Source organism: Grammomys surdaster, unplaced genomic scaffold (genome assembly GCF_004785775.1).
Source record: "Grammomys surdaster isolate TR1022 unplaced genomic scaffold, NIH_TR_1.0 126198, whole genome shotgun sequence".
NCBI classification, from domain to species: Eukaryota; Metazoa; Chordata; class Mammalia; order Rodentia; family Muridae; genus Grammomys; species Grammomys surdaster.
Genome location: NW_021621003.1, coordinates 532467 through 559298, shown reverse-complemented (window position 1 = coordinate 559298; position 26832 = coordinate 532467). Strand labels below are relative to the sequence as shown.

At 38.6% G+C, this 26832-nt stretch overlaps 1 protein-coding gene across 3 annotated transcripts in view; it reads right to left on the bottom strand.

Annotated features, from left to right (window-relative positions):
• LOC114613341 (armadillo-like helical domain-containing protein 4) overlaps window positions 1-26832 on the bottom strand; it is a 100730-nt gene that overhangs the window by 72055 nt on the left and 1843 nt on the right. For 2 of the 3 annotated variants that reach the window (XM_028758617.1, XM_028758618.1), the window contains exons 2-4: window positions 17710-19088; window positions 14145-14393; window positions 13404-13595 (exon numbers count right to left, since the gene is read on the bottom strand). In XM_028758617.1, the coding sequence (XP_028614450.1) occupies window positions 13404-13595; window positions 14145-14393; window positions 17710-19036 (1768 nt within the window). In that variant the 5' untranslated portion in view covers window positions 19037-19088. The remainder of the gene's footprint in view (window positions 1-13403; window positions 13596-14144; window positions 14394-17709; window positions 19089-26832) is intronic. The other variant, XM_028758619.1, reaches the window with a different exon arrangement.

Below are 26832 nucleotides of genomic sequence, written 5' to 3'. Positions count from 1 at the left end.
GGGGGGGGAAGGAAGGAAGGAAGGAAGGAAGGAAGGAAGGAAGGAAGGAAGGAAGGAAGGAAGGAAGGAAGGAAGGGAAAAGAAGGAGCTGTGTCAGATATCAATGTCAGATAGCTGAACAATGCTTGGTGACATTAAGTGGTATGTTCAGAGTTGAAATAAAGAAATGTCTTGTTGCACATGGCCAGGAGAGAAGAAAAAATTGTGTCTAGACAGTACCCTCTTTAAGACAATTTTGTCTGTCTGGCCTCTCTCTGTTAGAAGAGTGGCTTCATAACCCACAGGATTCTTTTGTTCTTCTGAGGGGTTAAGCCTCTGAGGAACGAAAACGCCTTGCCAGCTTTATCTTGCAAACTCACATTGTTAGCTGAAGAGGGAAGAAATCTGTAGGCTCTGTTTGTTTGTTTTTTCTTACTGGCTGTTCATTTAATAAAAACTTTGAATCTTCAAATAATATCTAAACAGAGCTTAAGATGAGTTTGTTCAAACCCAGAATTGTTGCCTCTCATGGTTAGGGATTGTTTTTCTTACTAATTACAAACATACCTTCAGTCTGTTGTCACCAAAATTCAAGCTTTACTTTTGTTCAGGACAAGACATCTACAAATTTCACTGACACTCTCACAGGCAGACCTCACTAAAGGCTGTCCTAGGGTCTCTAATGTAGACACTTTTCTTTTTATATCTAAAAGACAAACACATAGTGAGCATCTCCAGGCTGTCATTAACACATCACAGGGCTGATGTGGTATGTGCCATACCAGCTTGGGAGAAAGTACCAGAACGGGAACCCTTGTCCTAGGATGTCTTGCTTGCCTGACTGTGGACAGCTGTTTATTCCGCCTTCTTACAATATTCATTTTTCATATGAATCCTCACCTTTGGCCTGTTTATGTAGTTTTTATAAGGTAGAGTTTTTTACACTGGCCTTTCCCTTCCTCCTTTAAATTTAAAGCAGGATCTAAGGCAATAACCTAATGCACATGAAAAAATAGAAGGCTTCTATGGAGATGGGAACTCCCTGAGCTGAGCTGTATTAGTCTCTGCCATATCCTGAAATGTTCACTAGCATCTCAGAACCCTAAGGATCAAGAACAAGGGGCCAGAAAGATGGCTCAGTGAGCAAGTCACTTGCCACAGAAACCTGAAGATTTGGGTTCATCCCTGAAACCCTTGATGGAAAGACAGAGCTGGCTCCCACAGTTGTTCTCTGACCTCTCCTGTCCACACCACGGCATGGATACACTTGCACTCACAAGCACCATATGCATACCCATGCACACACAGATGGCAATATTAATAAATGGGATTAAATTGTTTTACCTAATAGCAATATTGCTAAAAGGGTTTACATACATAAGAATAACCACAGCCCTGGGAATGATACTACTTTTACAGCCAGACTCTTCTCAAGTTGAGCACAAAATTGAGTGTGAAACTTAAAAGCCAAAGAAGTTAATTTTGCTCTAAGGATATGAAGCAATCCTCCAGCAGATGGCTCCCTATGAGTAGAAGGTGCTGAGAAACCTCAGATATTTTTAACTCTCTCAAAATCCAGCACATCAAGGTTCTAAGCTGATTGAGAATTTAATGAATCTCCTAACATTACTAAAATGTCAACTATTCCCACCTTCATATTTTTATCATGATATACAAATAACATATAAACAATATTTGTATATATGTATATTATAAAGTTTAATATTACATTTCAATATGAATATTATATATATATGTATGCATGTATGTATAAACCATAAACTTGTTACTGAGCTTTCTATTGTAAAAAACAATCCCAGAGAACTCACCATTGCAGTAAAGAATTAGGATGTGTTTAATCGCCTTTTATGAGGGATAAGTGATGGCTTAGAGGCTAAGAGAAGGCCTTATAGAAGGCCATGTTCAGTTCCTAGCACCTACATCACATAGTTTAGAACTACCTTTAACTTCATGCTTTAACTAAATCCAGTATCTGATGTCACCTATGCTCAAATGTTTACATGTACTTATCTGTACACAACACACACATATATACTAAAAATAAATCTTTATCACACACACATATTCTTGCAACTATATGCATACTCCTCTTTTGTTTGTCTTTTTGCTTTTTCAAGACAGGGTTTCTCTGTATAGTGCTGGCTGTCCTGGAACTCACTCTGTAGACCAGGCTGGCCTGGAACTCAGAAATCTGCCTGCCTCTGCCCCCCCAAGTGCTGGGATTAAAGGCGTGTGCCACCACTGCTCAGCTTGCATACTCCTTCAAAACCCTCCTTCTGGTCCTAATGCTATTCATTATTACTGAATGCCATATGCTTATATGTCTATATGATACATTCCACTACATTTCTAACCTTTACTCTTGAATTGATTCTGAAAACATTACTATCCACGTTTAACTAAACAAAAATTAATTTTTATCATTCTCTTACCCTTCATTAAAAAGGGATCTAATCACTGATAGAAAAACAGTTCAGGAGAAAAAAATCCCTAGTGTAACAACAAATACTGGCTGTAGTAAGAAGCATTCTAATCCGTGCACTACTACAGAGAAATGAAGTAGAAACAAGGGAGGTATAAACAAGAGAATTGGCCAGAAGCTCCTAGGCTAGCTAGCTTGGAATATGCAGTGCAGCAGCAGCAGCAGTAATAGCAAGAGGAACTTCAGTGAGGTAAGGCAGAAAGGCAGTCCAAAGTTGTCCTCTGATCTCCACATGCATGCTGTGGCACTGCTATCCCTGGGCACACATGAACAAGCAATAGATGTGTATAAAGAGCTTTAGAACATTTTCATCTTATGATACCTTCTGGCTTTTGTCTATTGCTCTTCACTAGCTCTGTCCTGATCTCTCATTTCATAAAGTTATAAGTGGTTAGAACTTCTGTACATGTTCATCAACTTACTTGCCTCCTACTTCTTCCTGAATCTCATTCCTTCCTGTTAGGGTTGCGCCTCTTCCTCTCTTAGCAGTTCATATTATATGGCTTGTTATTAGTATTCTGCCTTTATTCTGTAAATGCATGAGCCAGAGTTCCCAGTTCCTCACTTCTCAGCACTTTGAGGATGCTATTCTCTCTTCCAGCTTACATTTCCAGTGATCTGCTGTGAACTCTGCTCTTAGTGTCTTGTTTCTTTGAAAATGATCTATCTTTTTCTTTTTCTGAATCTGTTCTTTCTAATCTGCTTGTTAAGAATCTTTCTTTCTCCTTTTAATACTTTCCCATGCCATCTGTTGTGTTTGTGACTTCATTCACCATTTCTTTGCACATGGTCATTACACTTCTTGGATCTGACTGTGTAGGCATACACATAACCCCTGGATATGGTGGACTACCTCCTTGTTAACTTGTTGATGCTCATTACAAGTTACAGGTTTGTTGGAATCTAAAGTGTGAGAAGCTTGTGAATTTTTATTGTGAATTCTGTTTTGTCCACATTTTTGTCCTCAAAAATCAAGCTGGTATGTTTCTTAGAGACCCTTCTGCCTCTTTACAAACTCAATTACTGAAGACCTAGTCATCTTGCTATGTTAAGGCCTATCACATTTTCTGTAAAAACCTCAATTCCTAATACATACTTTAAAAATCATTTATATTATCTTCTTTTGAGGTAATCCCAACAAATTGAGTAAGAGGTTCTTTTGCTATTCAAATTCCACTTTCAAATTCTTGAGTCTAAAATAGTTCGATGAGCATCTGATATCTGATTCTTAAGTGTGAGATGTATATTTTTAAAATTAGGTAAAAACTCACGGAGTGGTGAGATGACTCCATGAGTAAACATCCCTGCTGCTAATCAGTCCTGATGACCTGAATTTGATCTGTGGCCCCATATTATGGAAGGCCAGAATGGAATCCCAAAATCATCTTCTTATATTCACATGTGCAACACACACACACACACACACACACCCCACTAATTAAAAATGTAAAACTCAATTGATATTATTTATTATATATTATGTTCTTCAAAACTGTACATTTCAGTTCACTGTTCTGAATACTAAAGAAACATGATTTGAAACTTCCTATATTTGCCTACATCATTTTATCAACTGTATTAAATTTAAAATTTCTAATTGATGTTTAACAGCATATATAATATAAAATTTATGTGTAGCCTTAAAACTATTTGAAACTGCTATTAATGAGAAGAAAATGTCTGAGGCAAGACAATTAGTCTACTTCAAACAGTACTTGTGCAATGGTTTAATATTTATTTTACTTCATTTAGTTTTTCTGTCTTTAGAATTGCACGTTTTGCTCTTGATCAAACCCTCCCCTCTCTGGTTAACAGAGTGTATTTCACTCAACTCTACCTGTGCCTTATTAATACCTAATCCTGTCTCAGGCTTGACCACATAGAGGTGCTCTGTTCTGCCATTTTCATTTATAAATCCACTCCACATTACATTATATTAATATAGGGAGCCCTCACACCAATAGTGGTAACTCTAGGCTATAGCTTCTGATTGTTAGTCCAATTACTCTTGATTAAGATAACAGCCTCTTGTACATGTGTCTTTGGAGACAGGAATAGAAGACTGACCATTCTACTTTTTCTGGCTTCTCTATGGAGAAATACAGAGGCAGGATCAGACTTGGATCTATAAATTTTGAGACATTCAATATAAAAGCTTTAGCAACTTAATTACCATAAAGGAGTATTTTCTTTAAGAAAATGAATAAAAACTATGTATACAACTTCACACCCATATAAAAGATAAATTACAGATTGGATAGGTTGATTATTGATTTTGTAAAAATACTGATTAGGGTAGACTTTCCCTTTGATCTGTACAAGGACACAACCTATCCAAAATGAGGAGTATATATTATTTTGTGGAGATATGTTTTTATTTATTATACCCGTGAGCCTTCCCTTCTTGAAAACAAAACTTGTTACGTCCTTCTTTTCACCTCACTCTAAGGATCAAGTGTTGTGCCTTGCTCAAAACCTTCCCTTAATAAATGAATCCTTCACAGAGCCTAAAACAGTTTTTATTATATTGTACTATGTGTATGTGTCAAAAGAGTATGACAAACTTTTAAGGAAAGCCAATGTACATCGTGTTGCCATTCTGGGGATGGTAGCATGGCGGAGATGACCTTTATACAGATGGACTCCCACCATTGCTAGAGCCTGATCCCAAAGCCATCCTCTAATCTCTTTTCCAATATGACTTAAAGAATTACTTAAGAATATTGAGATCTTCTGACCTAAGTGAGTGCAAGTGTCAGTACAGACTCCTCTGAGGATGTGAAATAATGTGTGACTTCTCAGTGGTATCCATGACACCTAAGGAATTTATTAAAGAATGTGATTAGGAACCATCACCTCCTTGACACTGTTTTAAATGTCTAATTTGGGGTCTAAACAAGTGCTGGACTCGAGTTGTCACACAAAAAGCAAGAAAAGGCAAACACAATGATCAGTATAAAGACCAGGACTTAGTCTTCATTTTACACAGCACCTGGCACTGACAGGTCTTTGTCTATATGACTAGGGAGAGCTGACCCCGCCTAAGCAGATGTAAGGTTGAGATGTCATAAGCTGACTGTTGCTGTCTAGAAAAACAGATTCATTTGGAATGTGCAGACTGTAAGAATAAACCTGAGTCTAGGCCTGGTGATGTCTCTGATTACAGCACTCAGGAAACTGAGGCAGTAGGATCATGAGTGTGAGTCTAACCTGGGCTACATTGGAGGATTATGACTCAAAAAATGAAATAATTAATTAAAACAGAAAGCCTTCTGAATTGATTTCTAACACACACAATTCAGAATGTCTCACATGCCATGAAAAGGCTGGGCTTTTCTTAGATCTGGTACCACTAAGCTCAGCTTTTCCTCCTGGCAAAGTACAGCATCATTCTGCATCAGAAGTGGTGTGCTCTCCCTGCAACACATTGCCACTTCCTGTGTCTTCCTGCCTTGTTTTTTGCTATTGCCATGTCATCTACCTGTCACCCAGACAATAACACCATAGAGAAGATATACTTCACTGTAATAAATGAGACCCGGTAATAATACCTGATACATAATGTTAAGAGATGAAGTCATCAATGATAAAACTAAGCCACATTATATATTTGCTCCATATGTAAATAAATGTACACTAAGAACTTTTACAAGGAAGATCACATTTCCTCCTCACAAGCTATGAGGAGAAACATCAATGTCCCAGTTTTGCAGACAGAAAAACTGAGGTCCAAATAGGGTAAAAGTCTTTCATTAAAATCCAGTGAGGTTTCATGGTGGAGCCAGGACTTATAGTCAAGTGAGTGCACTGAGACCTGAAGCAGGGGAGTTTTTCCAGTATAAGCTCTCACTCACTGTTCAGAGCAGGATGGTTAGAGAGGCTCCACAGAGGAGGGGTTGGAGCAGAACCGATTCTGCCTCCCTGCTCCTCTTAATTTTAATTTCATTGCCTTATTTTTTGGAATAATGTAGCTTTGGTTGTTATTTGCCTACAATACATCAGCCTTACTATTCTATAGGTGAAAATGGTCTTAAAATGTCTAGAAAAGAATCAGGCTTTGCTTTAATTAGTTCTAACAGTTGATTTAACATAGCCTAGAGCCATTTTACAGAAATTGTCTAGATCAGATTGGTCCATGGACATGTCTATTAATTGATGTAGGAGGGCCCAGACCATTGTGGGCAGCATTATTTTTTTGTAGAAGTTAATGTGGGCAAAGTAAGGAACTAATTGAGCATGATCCTGCCAGAGAGCCAGAGTGCCAGAGCACTCCTCTGTAGTCCCTACTTCTCTTCCTTGGCTGTGAGTTCCTGGTTAGAGGTGATGCTGTGCCAACAGCAAGCAGGCCTGCATTCAGGTTCCAGCCCTCACTGCATTTGGTTAGAGATTATATTCTGTTGTTAAAATAAGCCCTTCCTTCCCTCACTGTTCTGAGCGTTTCATCACAGCAACAATGGTAAGACTAGAGCAGGCTTTTATAGGGCATGAGATTATGTCTCTGATGGTTGGAAGTTAACATGTTTAATAGAGTTAATCATGAGTGTCATTAAGCTGCGGCTTTCCAGAGTTAAGGGTATGTCCTTCAACCTCAAAAGATGAGAGGCAGTGTGTATGTGGGAGTTGAGGGTCACTACTTGGCCTCAATTAGCTTATCACGCTGAAGTCCTGGAGGTTTTTATAGCATTTCAGTAGGGAATATTTCCGTGGGATATTTTTATCTGGAATTATCATCAGTGTAGAAAGAGGTAGCTTGGCTGAAGAAGACTCTAGAAAGCAGAGTCAGAACCTTCCAAAATCAGAACAAATTTGTTTCCAAATGTGATCATTTTTAAAACTTATAGGAGTATTTAAATAGATGCATCTTTTTTCTGATCTTTTCTTTGAGGGTCATGTATGAATATAAACATTAAGGGTATTTTGATCCATGAGTAGTAGCTCATGCCTATAATCTCAGAACATGGCAGGCTGATACAGGAGGACTGTCACATGTTCAATGCAAGTCTCAGTTATGTAGTAAGTTCCAGGGCTACAAGTGGAGCTACAGAGTGAGACCTTGTCTTAAAAAAATAAAAGGTAATAATAAAGCAGGTAACAGTAGTATGACACCCAGGCAGCATCAAGGTGATGAAAACAGTCGGCCATATTGCCAGTGATAGTTCTTACCCTTACATCTGTCTACACACTTCTCAGGTTTGTAATAATTTGTACTTAGTACAATGAAATTCTCATGTTTACCTCAGTAAAAGAATATATATGTATATAAACACACACACAAACACACTCTTACAGGGTTTCCCTCATCTTCATGCATGCACAGACACACAAAACATACACACACAATAATGTAAGCTTAAAATATTTTTAAAAGAAAATAAAAACGCCTTCTCTGAAAACATCTAAAATACTTTTGATATCTATATACATCATAAAGAAGCCCTTTATTATTTAGGATTAATATATACTAATAGCATTTTTAAAATGCTTTTGAAATTTTTGCAAGCTATTATATACTTCCAAGATACATGTTTTCTTCAACTGTAGGAAACTCAGGACACTTAGGAATCTGTGCATGAACCACTCACTTCAGAGACTCTCTATGGTACAGGAGCCCAGAGCAGTCATTCAGAACAAAACCTACCCGACACCTGAACATCCTGCTCAGGAGGAACAGTACAGCTTCTAATAAATAAAAGATTTGCTGGTCTGAGACTGAGGGCATGGCTGGCTCTTCTGTATTGCCTATTCTGTCACATCTGCTATCCATCATCTATCTATCTATCTATCTATCTATCTATCTATCTATCTGTCTATATCTATATCATCTCAATCTCTACATCTTTATCTAATCTGTATCTATATCTACATAAAACAGGGTCTCATTTTGTAACTCTGACTGGTCTAAAACTCACTGAGGACCAGGCTAGTCTCAAACTTACAGAGATTAACTTGCCACACGCTGCCTTTTAAGAGCTGAGATTAGAGGTGTTTGCTACCACATCCAGCTAAAAAACTAATTTTAAAGACTAATTCATCTCATCACTATCAAATTAGAAAAATTTGCTTGGTACAAATGTTCATAAGGTAATTTATCATTAATGTTATACATATAGTATCTCTTTATGTCTATTTAACATTTCTCCACATTTGAGGATTTGTCACATCTCTTTTTCTGTTAGCAATAATGTAATAATAATTAAACATATTTATGTAAATCCAAATACACAGAAAGATGAGCATATATGGCATTTCATATCTCTGTAGCCCAGAGCTAATGTTTTCTCCTGACCTTGAATCTCTGTTCACGTTTTTAATACTTTCACTTTTCACCCTGCAATGTGTAATTTACACATCTATCATATGTCTCTGTGCTCTGTTATTATATCCTGTGCTCTGTTAAATAAAGCCCTAATTTTCTGTGGTATTCCCTGAGTTGCCAAATACTTTCCAAATGCATTCATAATAACATGAGTAAGTAACAGTGCTAGCCTGCTGAATATAAAAGAAACAAAACCCTGTCTTCATTCTTAAAGAGGATGTTTTTGGATGACTAAATATCAGCATGCCAAGCAGTACTGGGCTGGGCAGAAAAAGTACACAAGTACACACATACACATGCATGTATAAATAGTTGCACACATACTGTATGCGCACACACACACAAACACACACCTCACAGGCCAATGAAGGACATCAACTCTGCAACAATGTTACTAAATCGTGTGGGTATACCGATAAATTATTCCCAATGGTAAAAAAACAAAACAAAACAAAAAAAAAAAAAACGAATGTCAGAAGAATTTAATGGATGTCTGCTGTCGTGTGTGTGTGTGTGTGTGTGTGTGTGTGTGTAGCAGATTTGTGAATACCTTGTAGCAGCTTGTAGCAGTGCACCATAATTTTAATTTAAAACACTTTCAAAATACCACTGACCAAATGAGTAGTACTAGAAAGCATGTGATAGCCATTCTGAGTGCTAAGAGATTGGCTCTTCTACCCAAGAGAGTTGACAGATGCTCAAAAGAGGCTTGTCACAGGTGCCTGGGAATGCACTATGACTTCAGGGCATGACAACAAAAAGAGCCACACTAAGAGGCAATCAATAACTGAAATGTCTGGCAATCTATTTTTCAAAATCTGTCACAGGAGATCCTTACAAATGAAGTATAGAAGGCTAGAGAGTTGGCTCAGAGGTTAAGAGCACTTGCTGATTATGCAGAGGATCTGGGTCAATTCTCAATATCTGTATGGCAGCTCACAACTCTGTGTAATTCAGTGTCTGGGATCCAGTGCCCTTCTGGCCTTTGTAGGCACTAGGCATCCATGTAGTGCCCATACATGCACGCAGACAAAACACCCATGCACATTAAGTAATACTTTAAATCAAACAAGCACTGCAGTATCCTCAGAGGAGCTTTCAAAAACAGCATCTGAGAAGCTGTTCTTTAAAGCCTCTTAGTGCACCTCCAAATTGCTTTCTAGTTAACCAATAAGAAAAGGCAAGGCCTTTTTGACTTTAGTGTCAACAGCAAGAAGACCACCATATTGCCAAAACTATCATCTCAGACGCACAAATGAAAGCATCCTTTCCAAACACAACTTTCTGTCTCAGCTCATGAGAGGCAGAAGCTAGTATATCTCTGTGAGTTCAAAGCCAGCCTGGTCTATATACAGAGTTCCAGACTAACCAGGGATACAAAGTAAAAAACTGTCTCAAACAAAGCAAAGCAAAACAGAACAAAATGGAACAAAACAAAAATCTTACTTTCTCCTGAAATTCTAACATCATATATAGAGAGAAACATATGTGTCACCATATTTTTATGCTGTATGTAAATAACTTATAATTATTAAAATAAAATACATATAAAAAGTAATCCTCCAGCAAGTCAAACTACGGTTCTATTATTTCTGAATTTATCACAGAATTCTTGTTCATTTATTAGATTAAAAAGCCTGTATGCAGTGGGTCATTTGAAACAATGAGCAAATGGGAATTGTTTGGGATAAGGCATGCTCTTGGGATTGAACTCAGGGACTTGCACATACTAGGCAAGCACCCTACCACTGAGCAACATCTTCAGTTTCTAAGTGTGGAGATATTCAAGCAGTGTCCTACTTCCTACAGTACTGTTATAGATTTTTAGCTTAGATTAATTTACATCACCTCAGAGGTAAATGAAACACACAACAATTTTAAATTGTGTAAAGCAAACAGTTATCCTCTACTGCAGTTGTTCTCAACCTTCCTAATGCTACAGCCCTTTAATAGTTCCTCATGCTGTGGTGACCCCCAACCATAAAACTAGTTTCCTTGCTACTTCATAACTGTGTAATTTTGCTACTGCTATGAATAATAAAGTAAGATAAATCTCTGTGGGTTTTGATAGTCTTAGGTGACCCCTGTGGAAAGGTCATCCAATCCCCCCCACCAAAGAGGTTATAACCTACAGGTTGAGAACTGCTCTTATGTCATAAAAGATTAAGTGTATAAACAAATAAATACACATATAAATACACAAATAAATAAATTTGTTGTGTGTTTGACAGGGTCTGATGTGTCCAGGACGGGCCTCAAACTCATTCTATAACTAGGTCTAGATCAGTGGGAATTACCTAGTAATACCCAGTCTCAAAAACAAAACAACCTTAGAAAGAAATTAAAGAAAACGTACCACAAGTAATAAATTATTTTGGTAAAAATAATTCTCTTCTAGTTGTAATTCTGTGGTAAAATTAAAATGCTCCCCTCAGCACCATCTCCTACTGTGTTTACATTCCTAGGCAAGGCAGAGAAACAGGCTGAAAATGGAGGCCCCAGGAGTTTGGTAGGTTCATCTGTTTGAATACATATGGTCCTTTCAGCTTTCTGAGATTTAAATGCCAGGATAAACTTGTGACATTTTTAATACATAGTAATTCAAGATAAATTCTACACCTTTGTCATTAGGAAATATTATGTGCTAATTTAATTCTAGACCTTATCTTAAGTCCAACAAGGTAATAGAAAGAATGGTTTTTAACGAAAAAAAGTCTTTCAGAAATCTTGACAAGAAGCATAATTTAGTTCGAAACCTGACAAAATATATTCTCAAACAAAGAGAAGAAGCTAAAACTATATTATGTAGAAGAAAAGATCTCAGATCCCAGGGTATCTTTAGAATATCAGAAAAATTCCCACGTATTTCAACACAACTGTCATCATCTACTAAGTTTAGAAAATTACTACAGTTTTACAAGTATAGACTCTTCACAAATACATTTTTCCCCTTGATTTAATGAATCTGGCCCAGTAAAGCTGCCATCTATATTTCAAGTCAATTTAAGGAAACCTGATTTTTTACCAGGGAACTGAAAATACGAGGCTTTGAGCTTAAAGCCATGTGGTATCTGTCTTCATGTGACATGAGAGAAACCATATTGGTCTGCTTCTTAAGTCAGCATTCTTCTGTGAAATTCTCCAAGCCATTCTTCATGTGTTATGTTTCTTAGTGAGCAGATTATAAATGCCATTCTGTAAGGCTATAAGACAGGCTGGAGAGACGGCTCAAGGGTTAGGGGTGTGTGTTCTTCTGCGGGGGATCCAAGTTTGATTTCCAGCACCCATGGAAACTTCCTATGACTCTAGTTCCAGAGGATCTTATGGATCCAGCTTCTAAGGGTCCCAATACATACATGGCATATACAGTCATACAGACATACACACAGATTTTTCATAAAAAATACAATAAATCTTGGGGGGGAAAAGCATCTCCTATACACCCAGCTGAACCTCTTCCCTGCAGTAGAGAAAACACAGAATCCAAGAACATCCTCCGTCCTCTCTCTTAGGACATGGCTGACTGCCTAGGAGCTGCCCTGTGGTCTGGGCTAACATAACTAGATTCAATCATTTGCATCCACAATGTGACACTCCTCACCTTTCAGGGTGCTGACTCACGGAGTCACATGACTGTGGGCCCTATATGCATTCTTATCGCTTGTTGATGTGCAGCTATGCCTGAATTACACTTTTCATGGCCAAAGCCAATGCCTTAGATAGTACAATTTGGCATGGATTTCTCACCCTAAGTAATAAAGAAACTCTCTGTACCTAGACAGGAACTCAAAAATGTTACTAAGAGAATAACCCAGCACTGACAATGATGTTATAAAAACACAGTAAACATTTAAAATTTCATAAAAGAAAAATCCAATTGAATAAACAGGGCTCCTCCATTTAAGCCTGCTATTCTCATCCAGCCTGAATAATGAAAGGAACTAAGACACTCATTTTGAATGTTAATCCCATATTCCGCCCATGTAAATTTAACTGGAAACACAGAGAAATCTCAGGCAGATGATTTTAATAAAAAGCTCTTCAAGAGGAGTCTGAGTCCAGTGCTTACTTGCAGTTAAGGTCACACATTATGGGCTCTGTGTGTGTGTGTGTGTACTATATTGAGGTTCATTGAAAGCTCTCCAAGTTGAGTTTAATGTTCAATTGCAGTAGGTAATCACATACATCTTTACATACCCACACACCTACCTACATGCATACATATGTGTATTTGCATGCTAGAGATTGCTAGGACAATATTATAAATACTCTGGGCTGTTTAGGCCATTTAGTCTTTACAACCACGTCTCAGCTTTGAGCTATGGCCCCAAGGTAGCCATCATCAACATGCAAATGAGGATGTGCCTGGACTGGGATGCAGCTCTACTCATGAACACTGACACTTGCAGGTTATATAACTAGCACACTTCACAAAATACTGTGCTTGCAAGCTTATTCAGCCATTTAATAATGTAGAAACTATTCTTAGTTCACGGGCCATGAAAAATCAGTGGCAGACTATATTTTCCTAGGCCAGTTTACCCAGGAGCTTACAGGCACACCAATTTAGTTGTTTCTCAAATGTATGGACAGAGACAAGGATACCTTCAGATTCGAGTTGTTCCAGGCCAAAGGAGGCAGCTGTATTTGGGCGGCTGATGGATGGACTCGTTCTTCCCTCAGAAGGGATTGCTGGAGAAATTGTGGCAGCCTCCACAGTCATTGCAGGGGTTGCTACTGGAGAGCTCAAAACTGGTATGAATTCCTCATTTGGTCCAGTGATTGTGTCCATGAGATCTGCCAAACACAAGAGACAGGACTTGACCCACAAGATAGTCAACACAGAAAATGTTAACATTAGCTTCGAAAGGCAAGAAATCAGAAGAACAGTAAATTCTGTACTTAAATATAACTAAAATTCATCTCTTCTTCTCACACCAACCTAGCTACACCCAGAAAACATTTCATCATCCTGAAAAAAAAAACAATGCCTCAAATCATAATTTTGCTTTTAAATTTTAATCTCCCATATATTCTATTGACAGTATAATGGGTGGTCCAGAATTATACATGGGGTCCCAAAGGCAGACAGGCCCTTGCTATTTTTACATTTACCCACCCTGACTCTTAGGTGAGAGTCCTCAGGAGGCTTAGGCTTAGGAACCAGGGGAGGAGTCTGCCTCATCCATTGATGCTCTAACACATTTCTACAAGCAAAGCGAGCTGACCATGTTTTGGGGACATGTGTATGCTGGTGAAAGGGCCAGCTGCCTCTCTCATTCCAGTAATTAACAGTAAAGATCCACACCCGTCACTCAAACACTGAACCCACACCCCACTACTGACCTTCCATGGAAGAGGTAAGTTTGAGAGACATAGGGACAACGGTGGTGGAGGCTGGAGTGGCCAGAGACTCCCATCTTCTGGACAGCTCAGCATCACCCACATCAACAGACACAAGAGAGGGGGATGGCATGCCCTCTTCAGGCTCCCCACTGCCTCTGGGAACCTCGATGGTGGCCATATGCTCTTGTGTCACCACAGGTAATGTGGAGTCTGTTTCTTGAGTGGCCATTGTCATCTCTTGAGTGATGTCTGAGAAGGAGGGAAACACTTTAAAGTAGACCAAATTCCTACATATTAAATTCACTATGAAGTTAATAAACTGAAAAGGGAGTAGCCAGCTCTTTCAGAGACTAGAACAACAAAGAGAACTTGGGAATCAAAGACCAGTAAACAATGTTACTGTGGCTGCTTGTGGGAATTGTGGAGCAATCTAAGCCAGAAATAAAGAAGTTAATATAAAAACGAATAAACACACAAAAACCCTAGAGTAAAATTGAAACAAAATAGAAAGATAGTTAGCTGAGCTTCCCAGACATGTTTGGATAGTAACTGAATCAGTCTGTTAAGATCTAAAGTATACATAACTAAGTCACACTGAAATCTTTCACAAGGGTTTTTTCATACGAATGTTTACATTTGCATACCTAAAAGGGGAAAAGAAAGTTGGCATTTTTAAAAAAAACAATAATTACAATAGCCAACCAGTGCTCACCTAGTTTCTGGGATGGACAGACAAGACAGGCAGCACGTGGAATGTACTTTTAATTTACCCTCCTACATGTGTTAAAGGAGAAGGAGTATATAATACCATCGTAGAGCCCTATTGGTTAACCCCAGTGGTTAAGAATGCACATTGCAGTGTTAAGTTACTTGGGTCTGAATTTTGATTTCACCACTTACTAGCTTCATGATCCTAAACAAATTAATTGGATATTTTCAGCTTCCTTAGGCATATTTGATCATCAGAATAGCCAGAATATTATCAAACTCATTTTAATTTTTAGCTTGTGTTTGTAAAAGTTGAAATAAGTTCAAAATATCACAATATAAATGTAATGGTGTAATGTATGCTAGGGACCATGTGACTTCATGTTCTAGAAACATAAGTGCTATGGAAAATTGAAGTAAAATTCTAGTTTAACCCTACCTAAAGATCTTCATGCTTTTATAGGCCCAACTCACTTAATGTCATTTTAAAGCAGGTTATTCTGGATTTGGTAGTAATGCCTTTATCTTAGGTTTTGAGATATCCTTATGAATAAGTACATCTCTACACTTTTGAGGCCACACAGGGCTACATAGTTTCAAAAAATGTCTCAAAGATTAAAATGTTTAAATACAATTTACAAAATATTTTCTGGGAGCATATATGAAAACTTACACTTTAGTAGCCCAGTCTTTGAAAACTAGAAGCTAGCCAGTATGAGTTTGGGCAACCTGAGATCCTGTCTCAAAAACAAGAAAACAAACAAAAACAAAACTCTAATAGGGATGTAAACTGTTATTTATGTTTATTATTTTTCAAATGACCATTTTTTACCATTTATATTAGATCTCAACAAAACTTTATAAGCCATAGTATCAATATTTTTTGTTGATATTTTTCTTATTAATAGGTTACCTGGCCTAGGTCTTAAGATTTTCACATTCTGATACAATTTGAAATGAGAATACATATAAACGTTACATAAATCCACTCTTCTCAGATGTTATTATGGGACTAACAACATAGTAAACGCATAATCCATTAACAACAAAATTAGAGTTTTTTATCTTCTAATATTCAAAGATATGGTAGCCAGGAAAAAAGAGAAAATTTAGAATCAAGTCTACTGATGATTTTTAATTCCTTTCCATATTATTTCTAGACAATTTAGCTTTGGGTTTATAAGGTCAGAGAACCACAGTGGTTACTATCACTAGATAAATATTTACCTAATTATTTTTGTTGAAAAATATAAAAATTTTGCACGTAATTAATGATGTCCAAATAAGTATCAAATATTGTTATTAAACTATTTAAAATATAGCTGTTTCTTTCATATTTCACAGGTTTTTATATATTTTCATGACAAAAAAGTTGAAAAATATTTAACTACATTAGTTACAATGCTATTAATATATTGATTGAGACTAATGCTTCTGGAAGCTGTCCACCAGATGGAGAATGTTCTAAAGCATCCCTGGTCTCTGCCCAGGAGATGTCAGCAGTAAGTTTCAAGCAAAGCAACTGAAAGCATCTTTACATATTGCTACATGTCTCAAGGAAGATTGGGTCTGTGCAAAATAGTTCATTGTGGATTGGTTTATTGCCTATGTTAACTGGCTTTCTAATTTACACAAGAATTCACATGTTTCTGCGTGTGATATGCTGTCAGCACCTGCCCCTAGCTGGTTCTAATTGATAAATAAAGTTGCTGGTGGCCAATGGCTGGGCAAAGAGACAGAGGCAGGACTTTGAGGGTCCCGTGCAAGGAACACAAGGGAGAGGAGATCACCATTGCCAGGGAGGAGAAGGTTCCTGCCTGAGGAGTGTAGAAGACAGACAGTGACATTGCCAAGATGAAAGCGTCTGGGGTTGTGGCCTACCAGGGCTGCAGGCCAGGGTCTGTGGCAGCCAGGATGTAAAATAGGTTTTAGTAAGTAATAATTCAGGAATAGCAGAGGGAAGAGTGTGTTAGCAGTGGGAAGGTTTGGAAGTGACCCAGCCAATGAGCTGCTTGGGGCATATTAAAAATAATGCTGCATGTGTATGTCTTTCATTCATGAATCCAAACATTTGGGTGGGTGTAGAGGAGGAATGCACACCCGCTCGGGAGCTTAACTACTTATCACTTCAGTCCAAAGTTGAGGACTTTGACTTATGTACAGAGAATGATTTTAATGGAACATATATGATTTATTTGAATCCTACTGTCTTTGGTTAAAATGTGAGTAACTATTTCTAAGTCACCATTAACAGGCAAAACCAGGATTTAAAATGATGGCTAGGTTGTTAAGAGCACTGGCTGCTCTTCCAGAGTACCCAGATTCAATTCCCAGTATCCACAAAGCAGTTCAGTGTCTGTAACTCCTCTTCAAGGGGATCCAACACCCTCACTCAGACATGCATGTAGTCAAAACACCAATGAACATAATAAAATTAAATGAATTATTTAAAAAGCAAAAACAAACAAACAAAACTAAACAAAAAAAGACAAACATGGCAGCGTACATCTGTAATATTACCACTGAGGAAGCAGAGGCAGGAGGATAGTTGTAAGTTTCAGTTGAACTGGACAACATTTTAAGCTCAAGGCAAACCAGGACATTCAGCTAGATTCTGTCTCAATGCTAAAGTAAACAAACAAAATAAAACCATCCAGGTAACAGGACACATAACAGCAGTCCTAGTAGTTATGAGCAAAGGCAGAAACATTGTGAATTCAAAGACAACTTTTAAGATCCCATCTCAAAAAAATTTCAACTATAAATAAAATTTTAAAAATATCCAAATTGAACGTTTTCAAATTAAACAAAGCTTGGGGATGTTTTGTTATTTTAATTCTTTAGTTTTTTACCTTACCTTTTAACACATTTCCTTCTTCCTGCTGTGACACAGACTCATATTGAGAGGTAGAAACTGTAGTCCCAGAGGAGAGCTGGGTCCTGTCCCCCTGGGTGGATGCTGTGAAGCCTCCTGCACTTGAGAACAGCTTCATAGTGGAAAATTCAGGGTCTTCTGCCAGAATTGTGGGAGGGAAGGAAATTTGAGGGGTGAAGACTGATGGCCTCTCATCCCCCAGTGCAGTTTCCAGGGCTGTTCCTAAGGCTGTTTCTCCTCCTGAGAACCCCAGAGCCACCTTTGTAACCTCTGTGGAAGTGGTGCTCTCCTCAGTCCCCTCAAAGCTACCATGGGTTCCATGTGGGGGCTCTATTCTCACTTGAGTCTCTGCATTGGCTTCTGGCTCTGGGGGCCTCCCCCGACTTATGCTTTCAAATTTGGTGTCATCCCACTCCTCACTGAAGACAGAAGAGACTGGGCCAGGTGTGCTGACACTCACTGTGACCTTAGGGTCTCCCAGAATACTGCTAGCTGTTGGCTCAATAGTCAGGACATTCTTGGGGACTGTCACCAAATAGTTGGTGGTAGTGCTCTGGACATAGTCAGCTGTCACCTCTGAGGGCCTCTCCCTCTCAGGCTCTGTGTCTCTTGTGGAATCAACACCAGGAAAGGCAGTGATAATCCTGGCTGCATCTGCTCTGATTTTCTCAGGTTCTTTGGTATTTATAGAAGAAGAAGGTGAATTCCCTAAGTTAACTACTTCCTGACTTTCAGTTGCAAACAGCTGGTTATCTACATACTCCAGGAAACTATGTGTTCCATCTGTGACTGCTTCTACAAGAGGCTGGGTACTCAAATTGCTGTAGGGTCCCCCCTGGTCAGGATTCAGAGAAGCAGGTGAAGATACAGCAACAGTAAACATGGCCTTGGAAAGGCTGTCCTCAGGAGACATTCTTTCAAGCTGGCTGGAACTATGTCCTTGTTCACTGGTTGAGACCATTGGCTCACTGGAAGAGTAAATGCCAGGGCTGGTAGGATGCAGAAGCTCAGCTCCTGGAAGTTGGCTCTCTTTGTTGACAGAGAATACTTTATGTAATGGTGTCACCGAAGGTCCTGCAGACAGTAGCATTGGAGCTTCAGAGGACATCTGCTGTGGCATGTACTTTGAAGCAAAGGAGATGTTTTCTTGATCATCTGTGTTCATCTTCTGGGACTGATCTTTTTCTGCATATGCATGCACTGTCTCCCTCCTTTCCACCTTTGGGAAAGCTCGACATCCTGGAGTCCAGGTGTGGAAGAGAACGCTACAGAAAGCCACACAGATGGGCAACAGAGTTGGTCTGCTCATAGTGAATGGAAAAAAATAGTTTGAAGGAGTTGACAATTCCAGTAATTGAGACCTGTAGGCAAGTAAAGCACATCACACTGTCATATGGATGTATTTTGTAAATAATCTGCTTTATGTTAAACCAGAAGTACAATGATCTCCTTTACTGCCTGGCAGAGAAAGGAGGTAGGAGATGATTGTTCTACTTCTTTGTACCCCTGAGACAGAGATAACCCAGTTCACTTTTTCCTGCTTAGTTCTTCCGCTGATTTGACTTAACGGTCCCTGGAAAATGGTATATAAAATCACTGTAGAAATAGCACCATGTCTAGGAAGTGGAAAGTTAATGTTACAAATTAATGTAAAGAATGTTTGTGTTGCCATGGTCCGCATGATTGTGTTTCTAAAACTCATGTGAGTTCTATCCATAAGGATGGTGAGCGCAGTCTGATGAATAAGACTAGGGTCCCAGTGAAAGAGGCCTAAAACATCCCCTTCCTTTCTGTCTAGCTTGTGAGAACATATAAATGATTGGCTACTATGGACCCGACCCTAACCAAAGTCCACACCTGCTGCTGCCCTTAGCTTGAACTTCAGAGTCCAGAAATGTAAGAGATTTATTTGAGGGCTTTTGTTGTTCTTATAACTGGGCTTTCTTACAATTCTCCTACCCTACCGAAGTTATGGTATTTTGCTACAGCAGTCAAAATAGAAAATATGCTTTCAAACTTTAAAAATATCAAAACATGCTGAATGAAAAAGTTATTTTCATGAATTTAAACAATGGGCTGAATGTGTGTGAATTATCTCTAGCCAAAATATATTTTTAAAATGTTCAAACTATTTGAAACAAGAAAAATTATACACAAATCCTGTATGTTTCCAAATTTGAGAGTCATAAAAGATACTTAAGCAACACAAACATATGTTGTTTTTAATATTCAAATTTGTATTTTTTCCTGGTTAGTTATGATTTATAATAATTAGATTTATTATATTTTTTTAAACTATTCACAATCTCATTACAGCTACATCCATATAGCATATTAGTACATCTGTATAGCATATCTTTCCTCCAGTTTAAAGATTTACAAATCTTCCTATCCACTGTTCTGGGCTGGTCTTTAGATTTCATAATATTGAAAATTCCACAAATGTTGAATTCTTAGTTCAAATAGGAAAAATCTAAAAGGTTAATTCCTGAAATTAGATTCTAAACATCAAAGCCTCATCTTTATGAAAGTTACTTTCCTTCTTTCACTCATGTCTAAACAACTAAACAGCATAGAATATGCACACACTGTGGAGTGTGAAATACAGAAACCCACATTCTCATGAAGTTTTCTCCTCAGCCTGAAGGATTTCACAGCTTTCATATGTTATCCTATTTAGTCTTTTGGTTGTTCATTTTGGTTTGGGGGTTTTGTTTTGTTTTGTTTTGTTTTATTTTGTTTTGTTAGGCAAGTTTTCTCTGTGTAGCCCTGGCTGTCTTGAAACTTACTCTGTAGACCAAACTGTGCTTAAACTTAGAGAAATCAGCTTGCCTTTGCCTCCCGAGTGCTGTGACTAAAGGTGTGCTCCACCATGCCCAGGTCTCATTCAGTCTTAAAGGTCCTTTTAAGATATATATTTTTTTAAAAAAGCAAGAGTCAGGTTTCTGAAGCATGATTCAGGTGGCTAAAGAACAGAAGAAAACTGTATTTATGTTGTTTAAACATATATAAAAAGGAACCCATAGACTGGGTCTGAGGGGTCCTACCAACACCAGTACCACCCAGTGAACCATCTTGCAACCTGATCTTCTAGCTCCTTTCAAGCTTTCCTGAGACACCTTGGGTCAGAAGTTCTTGGGTGAGAAACATCCAAATTCTCCATGTCCAGAACTGAATAAATCAACAAACATTGTCTATGCTTTAAGCCAGTGGGTTTCTAGAGTACTGTGCTACACCCAAACTTGACTCCACAGAGCTTCTGGGAAATATAGGAAAAGAACCCATGAGTTGTCAAGTGCCATGTGCAGAAAAGTAATGGTATCATCAAGATCATAATTAGCATGCAAAGGAAGCTGAATCCAAAGAAGCTAGGAGAAACTTTAAGCCTATCCGTCTCTCCATACCACCAAACCCACAAGATCCTAACGCACTGGAAGGGATGGCATTGAGACGGCAAGGGTTGAAATAATTTTAACTAAATATTAACTTGTCTATATATAGTGTAACTTTAAAAGGAGAAAATATGGAGAAGACATTTGAGAAAAAGAGAAAATGCACATGCGAAGGCACATCAAATTTGGGATGTTATTCTTTAGATATGCCAGAAAATCTTTTCTTCCACAGCCAGGTCATATGAGCCTATGGAGGGATGGTCCTGATGCCCCAATTTTCCTTTTTTAAAACAAAAATAAAGAGTGCTGTATATCAAAAGTGTCCATGGGCAATGAATGAGTTTACACCTTTGGATTTCTGTGTAGACAAACTGAACTAGGACCATATTAACATTGCAAAGGATAAAACACTGATAATAACTACAGAAATCTCTGGTTTACTTCAGATCTACTCAGGAAGCTATCCATTTTTCTTTCATTCAGTGCCATCTTACTAACCATAATAGATGATGGGAGGGATATCCTGGGCACTGGGACTGGGGCTCAGGGACAGAATGCCTACTTAGCATGCACAAGGCCCTGAGTTAAAAAAAAAAAAATATGGCCTAAAAGCTGAGTTTACAGGATTCTATGCTTCTGGATAAAAACCAGAGTAGCCCAAAATATCAAGAATGGGGAGTTTAGAGGAACATGGACTAGCATTAGAAGATAATTTCTGAATTTACTTTTCTTGTTAACAGCTGCCATGTGCTGATGAATACACCTCTTCACTTCTGCCTTTGATAAAACAGGGAGTTAAGAAAACAAACCATGAGATCCCCTCTACCTCTACCACTGTATACTCATGTCTTGTTACTATGAAGTAAAACAAACCTAAGACAGTTCCTGCAGTCTCAGCATTTCTCCATCAGGGAATGGAGGTGCCCACACATGTGAATGAGCACTGTACATTTTATGATTTGTAGCCTTGTGGGCTCAGAGGAAAATTTTTCTGAACAATTTAGGTTGAGGGGAAAGGAGAAAAAATTTAAAGGTTTACGTAGCCCCAACCATCTTGCCAAGATAGAATTCTCCTCAGGGTCTTAATTCATCTACCTCTAGAATTCTAGAATGTCTGTGTGCAGGGAATTCTGCTTCTCCTCTAAAAGATGTTCCCTGTGTGATTAAGTGCTGGCCACCTGCTTTCTAAATACAATTACAGCAGAGAAAGTGGGGGTGACCCACAAGCCTTTTGTATGTCTGTGTATTGAGGCCATATGCTCCTTTTCTTCACTATAAAACAACATGAGAACTTTAAAAGAAACTGAGATGATGGCCTGTAGGAATGGCAGCAGCAAGGAGCCTGCCACTCAGAGGAATTAGCGCATGCTAATTCAAATCCCTCCATCTCTCGGGCTCAGTACAGATCTCCATCACTGCTCTTAGGAGTTTAGCATCAAACAACGGGAGCTGCATGACATTAGAGAATACGGAGGAAAAGTCAGACTATAGTCAGGTTGATGCTAATATTGTTAACCCTAAACCAACCCTCTAGCCATGTTTTATAGTCTCTGGCCTTTGCTTTCTTTCTTCTACACTATATCCCCTACATGGCCAAGTGCCCAGGAGAGAGGAGATGCTGAGAAAATCTTGGCTAAAAAGCCAGGATTGTCTTTAGGCTGCTCTGCAGGGAGAAGGGAAGAGGGAAAAAGTCACTGTGTATGAGCATCTGTGTCTCAGGTTAAATTATCTCAAACCATGGAATACTTAAGGAACAAAAGGAAGTTATTCTTCCCTTACTTTCTGTTCCCACTGCATCTTTGAGTGCTGTTATGTCTGTATCTCTCTATGCTGGCTAGTTCTCACAAACTCTAACCACACTCCTAACAGATAGCAGATATTCACTTCACCTAGTTTAAAAAGCATTCCTTAGGGAGCTAATCAATACCACTTTGTCATTTGCTGCATTTCTGCCAGCTGTGGGCAGATAAGCTGTTCTGCCAAGCATTATCTTTGACAATTTTAAATAGACACAGTCCAGAACCTCTTTCTTTGTCAATCTGGCATAGTCGATCTTAAACGACCATGAAAAGCAATGACAAGAAAACAAAACAAACAAAATAAACCCTACAACTGTAGCCTTAGTCTTAAACGTTAGGTTTTCTACACATTTACTAGGTCAATATGTTCCTAGCTGAGATGAAGAGCACTATTGCTTCATAGTGTTACCAAAACAAAGACATGACAGGGAACTCAGTATGTTAAACAATTTTCTTATTATGACCAAGGTCATAGGGTAAATTGAATTCCATATCAATTCTAAAAGGACTATGAGCATTGCCCTAAGAGTACTGAAGGCACAGAAAAGCTCTGACAACTGGCCCATATTTACAGAAATACTATGGAAAACTGAAGAGAAATAGAAAGGCAAGATCCCTGCTCATAGACTCCCCTTGTTTGCTGGAAAGATGGGGTGGTGATTCAGCAGCCATTTGTGGGTTTGCTCTTTTTCCTTTCTATCGAATTGAATGTTTGAACTTCAAAGCAAGTAGAACACATTCTGTAATATCTGCAGAAAAATGCTATCTGCAACTTAAACTGACAGACAACCTTTCAGTTCTGGATGTGGTCTTCCCTTGTCTTTCAACACGATTACATCTGGTGGCCACTGGAGTCTACCTCAAACTCAACTTTCTTTTTTACCTAACTTTCAGTATCATCTTTATTTTTTTTTTATCTTTGAAATCCCAGAGTCCCAACTGCTGTAACTCTGTCCTTCATTCTCCCTCTTGGAGTGGCTGCTGCCTAACGAGATCCTCATTAGTCTAATTGCCTTCTAATTGGTGAATCTGTCTAGACTGTCTCCTTTGTAAAATATTATAGACCACCCAGATGGTTTGTTCTTGAGAATAAAATGATAGTGATCAATCAAGAGTGGCTACTGCTTGAGTAATGCTTTGTGCCAACTGTTGTTAAGTGCCTGGTGGAAATCTGCCTTATTTATTCCCACAAAATGAGGTAGGTGCTACCATAGTCCTGATTATCTTTCAGATGAAAAAGCTACACATTTACAGAGGATAATTAACTTGTCTCTGTGATAGCTTGTAGCTTTGTTTGATCTTTTGGAGCCTTTCAGACTTCAATATCCTTGCCTTTGCCATCTGCCTTCTCTGCCTTCTCAAGGCACAGAATGTAATGTCCCCAAATACACAAACCCCCAGCTGTACATCTACTCCAAATCTCACACCAGGGCCAAGCAAGTCCCTGTCTTCGGGGCAGATAAGCTCCCACTTAATTGCTTTACACACGAGCCTTCATACTGATTCTGCTTCCACCACTTTAGCCTGACATTTGCTCTTCTCTGCATCCTATATCAAATCTTGGTCATGTTTCTGATGGGTATTAGAAGACAGATGCTATAAAACAAAACAAAACAAAACAAAACAAAATATAAAATACAATACAAACACAGAAAATGGCCCATTCTCTTTCCATTATTCTCTCAGCTTTTTTTTTTTACCACTAATTATCATCTCTGTAAGTCATCTCACTTCAAGGAAATTACATCTCTTGCACATTCACATTGGTCTTTTAAGTTTCCTTTGTTTGTCTACTTTTTAATGGTGACAACTGGATAGAGGAGACAGTCAATACATAGCTGGTGGGATGGAGTAACTATGCGTAATCATTTAAGGGTGGGGTATCCAGTGTCTATTCAGTACCAGAGGATGGATTTCTGACAGCATTTAGTCTCTACTCATCTTATTGTGTGCTTTGGTACCCACCTGGCCACTTTGGGCTGATTATTCAATAAAACCAACAAATTGTGTATATTCTTATTTACCCTGTATTTTAGCTTATGAAAGTCTGTCTCTCTCTCTCTCTCTCTCTCTCTCTCTCTCTCTCTCTCTCTCACACACACACACACACACACACACACAAAGAGAGAGAGAGAGACAGAGAGGGGGGGAGGGAGAGAGACAGAGAGACAGAGACAGAGAGACAGAGACAGAGAGACAGAGACAGAGGGGGACGGGTTGGGGGAAGTGGAGCAGTTACAGGTAAGTAGCTTTAGAGTATCAGGTCAACTTGTTTCCTAATGACCTTCTAATCTTTCAGAAATCCAGTCAGTGATTCTCTAATTGATAAAAGAGGAAAAAGTCTTATTTTTAATTTTTTTGTTTAGGTGTCTTAAGAATCTCTTTACTTTGTGCTTTTCTTGATTCTCATGGATTCATATGTCACTGTTTTGTTTTATCTTGTCTTTTTCTAAGCATCAAGGTTCTCCTTGTCAATATAATTGCATTGATCAACTCTGGCTCTATTAATCTAGCTACAGATCTTGGCATTAGTGCACCACATTACTGATTCAATGTGCCACTCACTGCAGCCTTCACTGGTCTCTCATATTGGTTCTAAGATCTGGGCTGCAGCCATCCTTTACTGTAAATTAAAGAGATAGGATGACAAATGATCGTTTCAGCAGACTGTTCCATCACAGTGGAACAATAAAGAGTGAAGTAGCTGCAGAGAATTCTGTTCCCCACAGAGAGCGACAGCCCCGGCCAGTGCTAACTGAGAAGAGGGAGAGTGGACATGTCAACCCCCAGCAAAGTGATCTCTCCAGACTTCAGACCACAAATGAGTTCTGCACATTGTTCCCTTCCAGAGCTTTGTCTATTTAATGATGCTAACAAACAACAAGTCCATGCTTCTTACCCTCAGTGTATCATCCTATCCTTGAAGTTAAGGAAGGTTAGAGAAGTTGCCCTTGAAGATTAAGGCCTAATGTGCAAGTTCTCAGGGAACCTTTGACAAACCATGACAACAAAGGTACCAAATGGCAAGACAGAAATAAGAAGACTCCAACTCATGCTGAGCCATCGTGGTCACCACCAGCAGCAGCATAAGCATTCTGTTTTCTTCAAAGAATAGAAGACAGGAAAAAAAAAAGACAGCAGAATGAGAGCACTCTGAAGAGACTTAAATATCAAGCAATGCAAGATAAGTTAACATAACATAGTTCTGATATACAAGTCCCTCAAACCACAAAGAGCAGTTTGAAGTATTTATAGCGTCACTCAACCATGGACTAAATGTTTGTCACCTAATTTCATTTTTCAGACTTTAAGTGCAGAAATCCTGTCGTGATCAGTTTCCTACAGGAAGCAGTTGTTTTCATATTAGGCAGTTCTTTTCAATGACCTAATTTAACACTTTATTTCTGTCCCTTGTGGATCATGAACCTCATTTGCCTGGCAAGACCTTTAAGCAATAGTTGGTCTTTATGAGGAAGCTAAAAAAAACTTTCAGAGATACTTCTCATCAGCAATAATTAAACACAATATGAAAAGTAACCCTGAGCATACATATTTTAACTGAAAAAAATGAGTTTTCATCATAGAGAATAAATGCAGACTACCTTTGAAGAAGATTCAGTGAACAGCAGCAATGCATCATGTGTGGTGGCCTGCCCATACCTTTCTCACACACAGCACTAGAGCAGAGGCAGGTATGCATCTCTTAGTTCCAGGACAGCCTCATCTGTACATCTAAGTCCAGGCCACCTGGAGCTACATAGTTCGTCCATATCTCAAGGAGAAAAAGAGAAATATAAACATAGAGGGGGAGGGTCAGAGAGAGACAGAGAGACAAAGATATATAGAGAGAAACAGATAGAGAGACAGAGAAAGAAAGAAAGAAAGAAAGAAAGAAAGAAAGAAAGAAAGAAAGA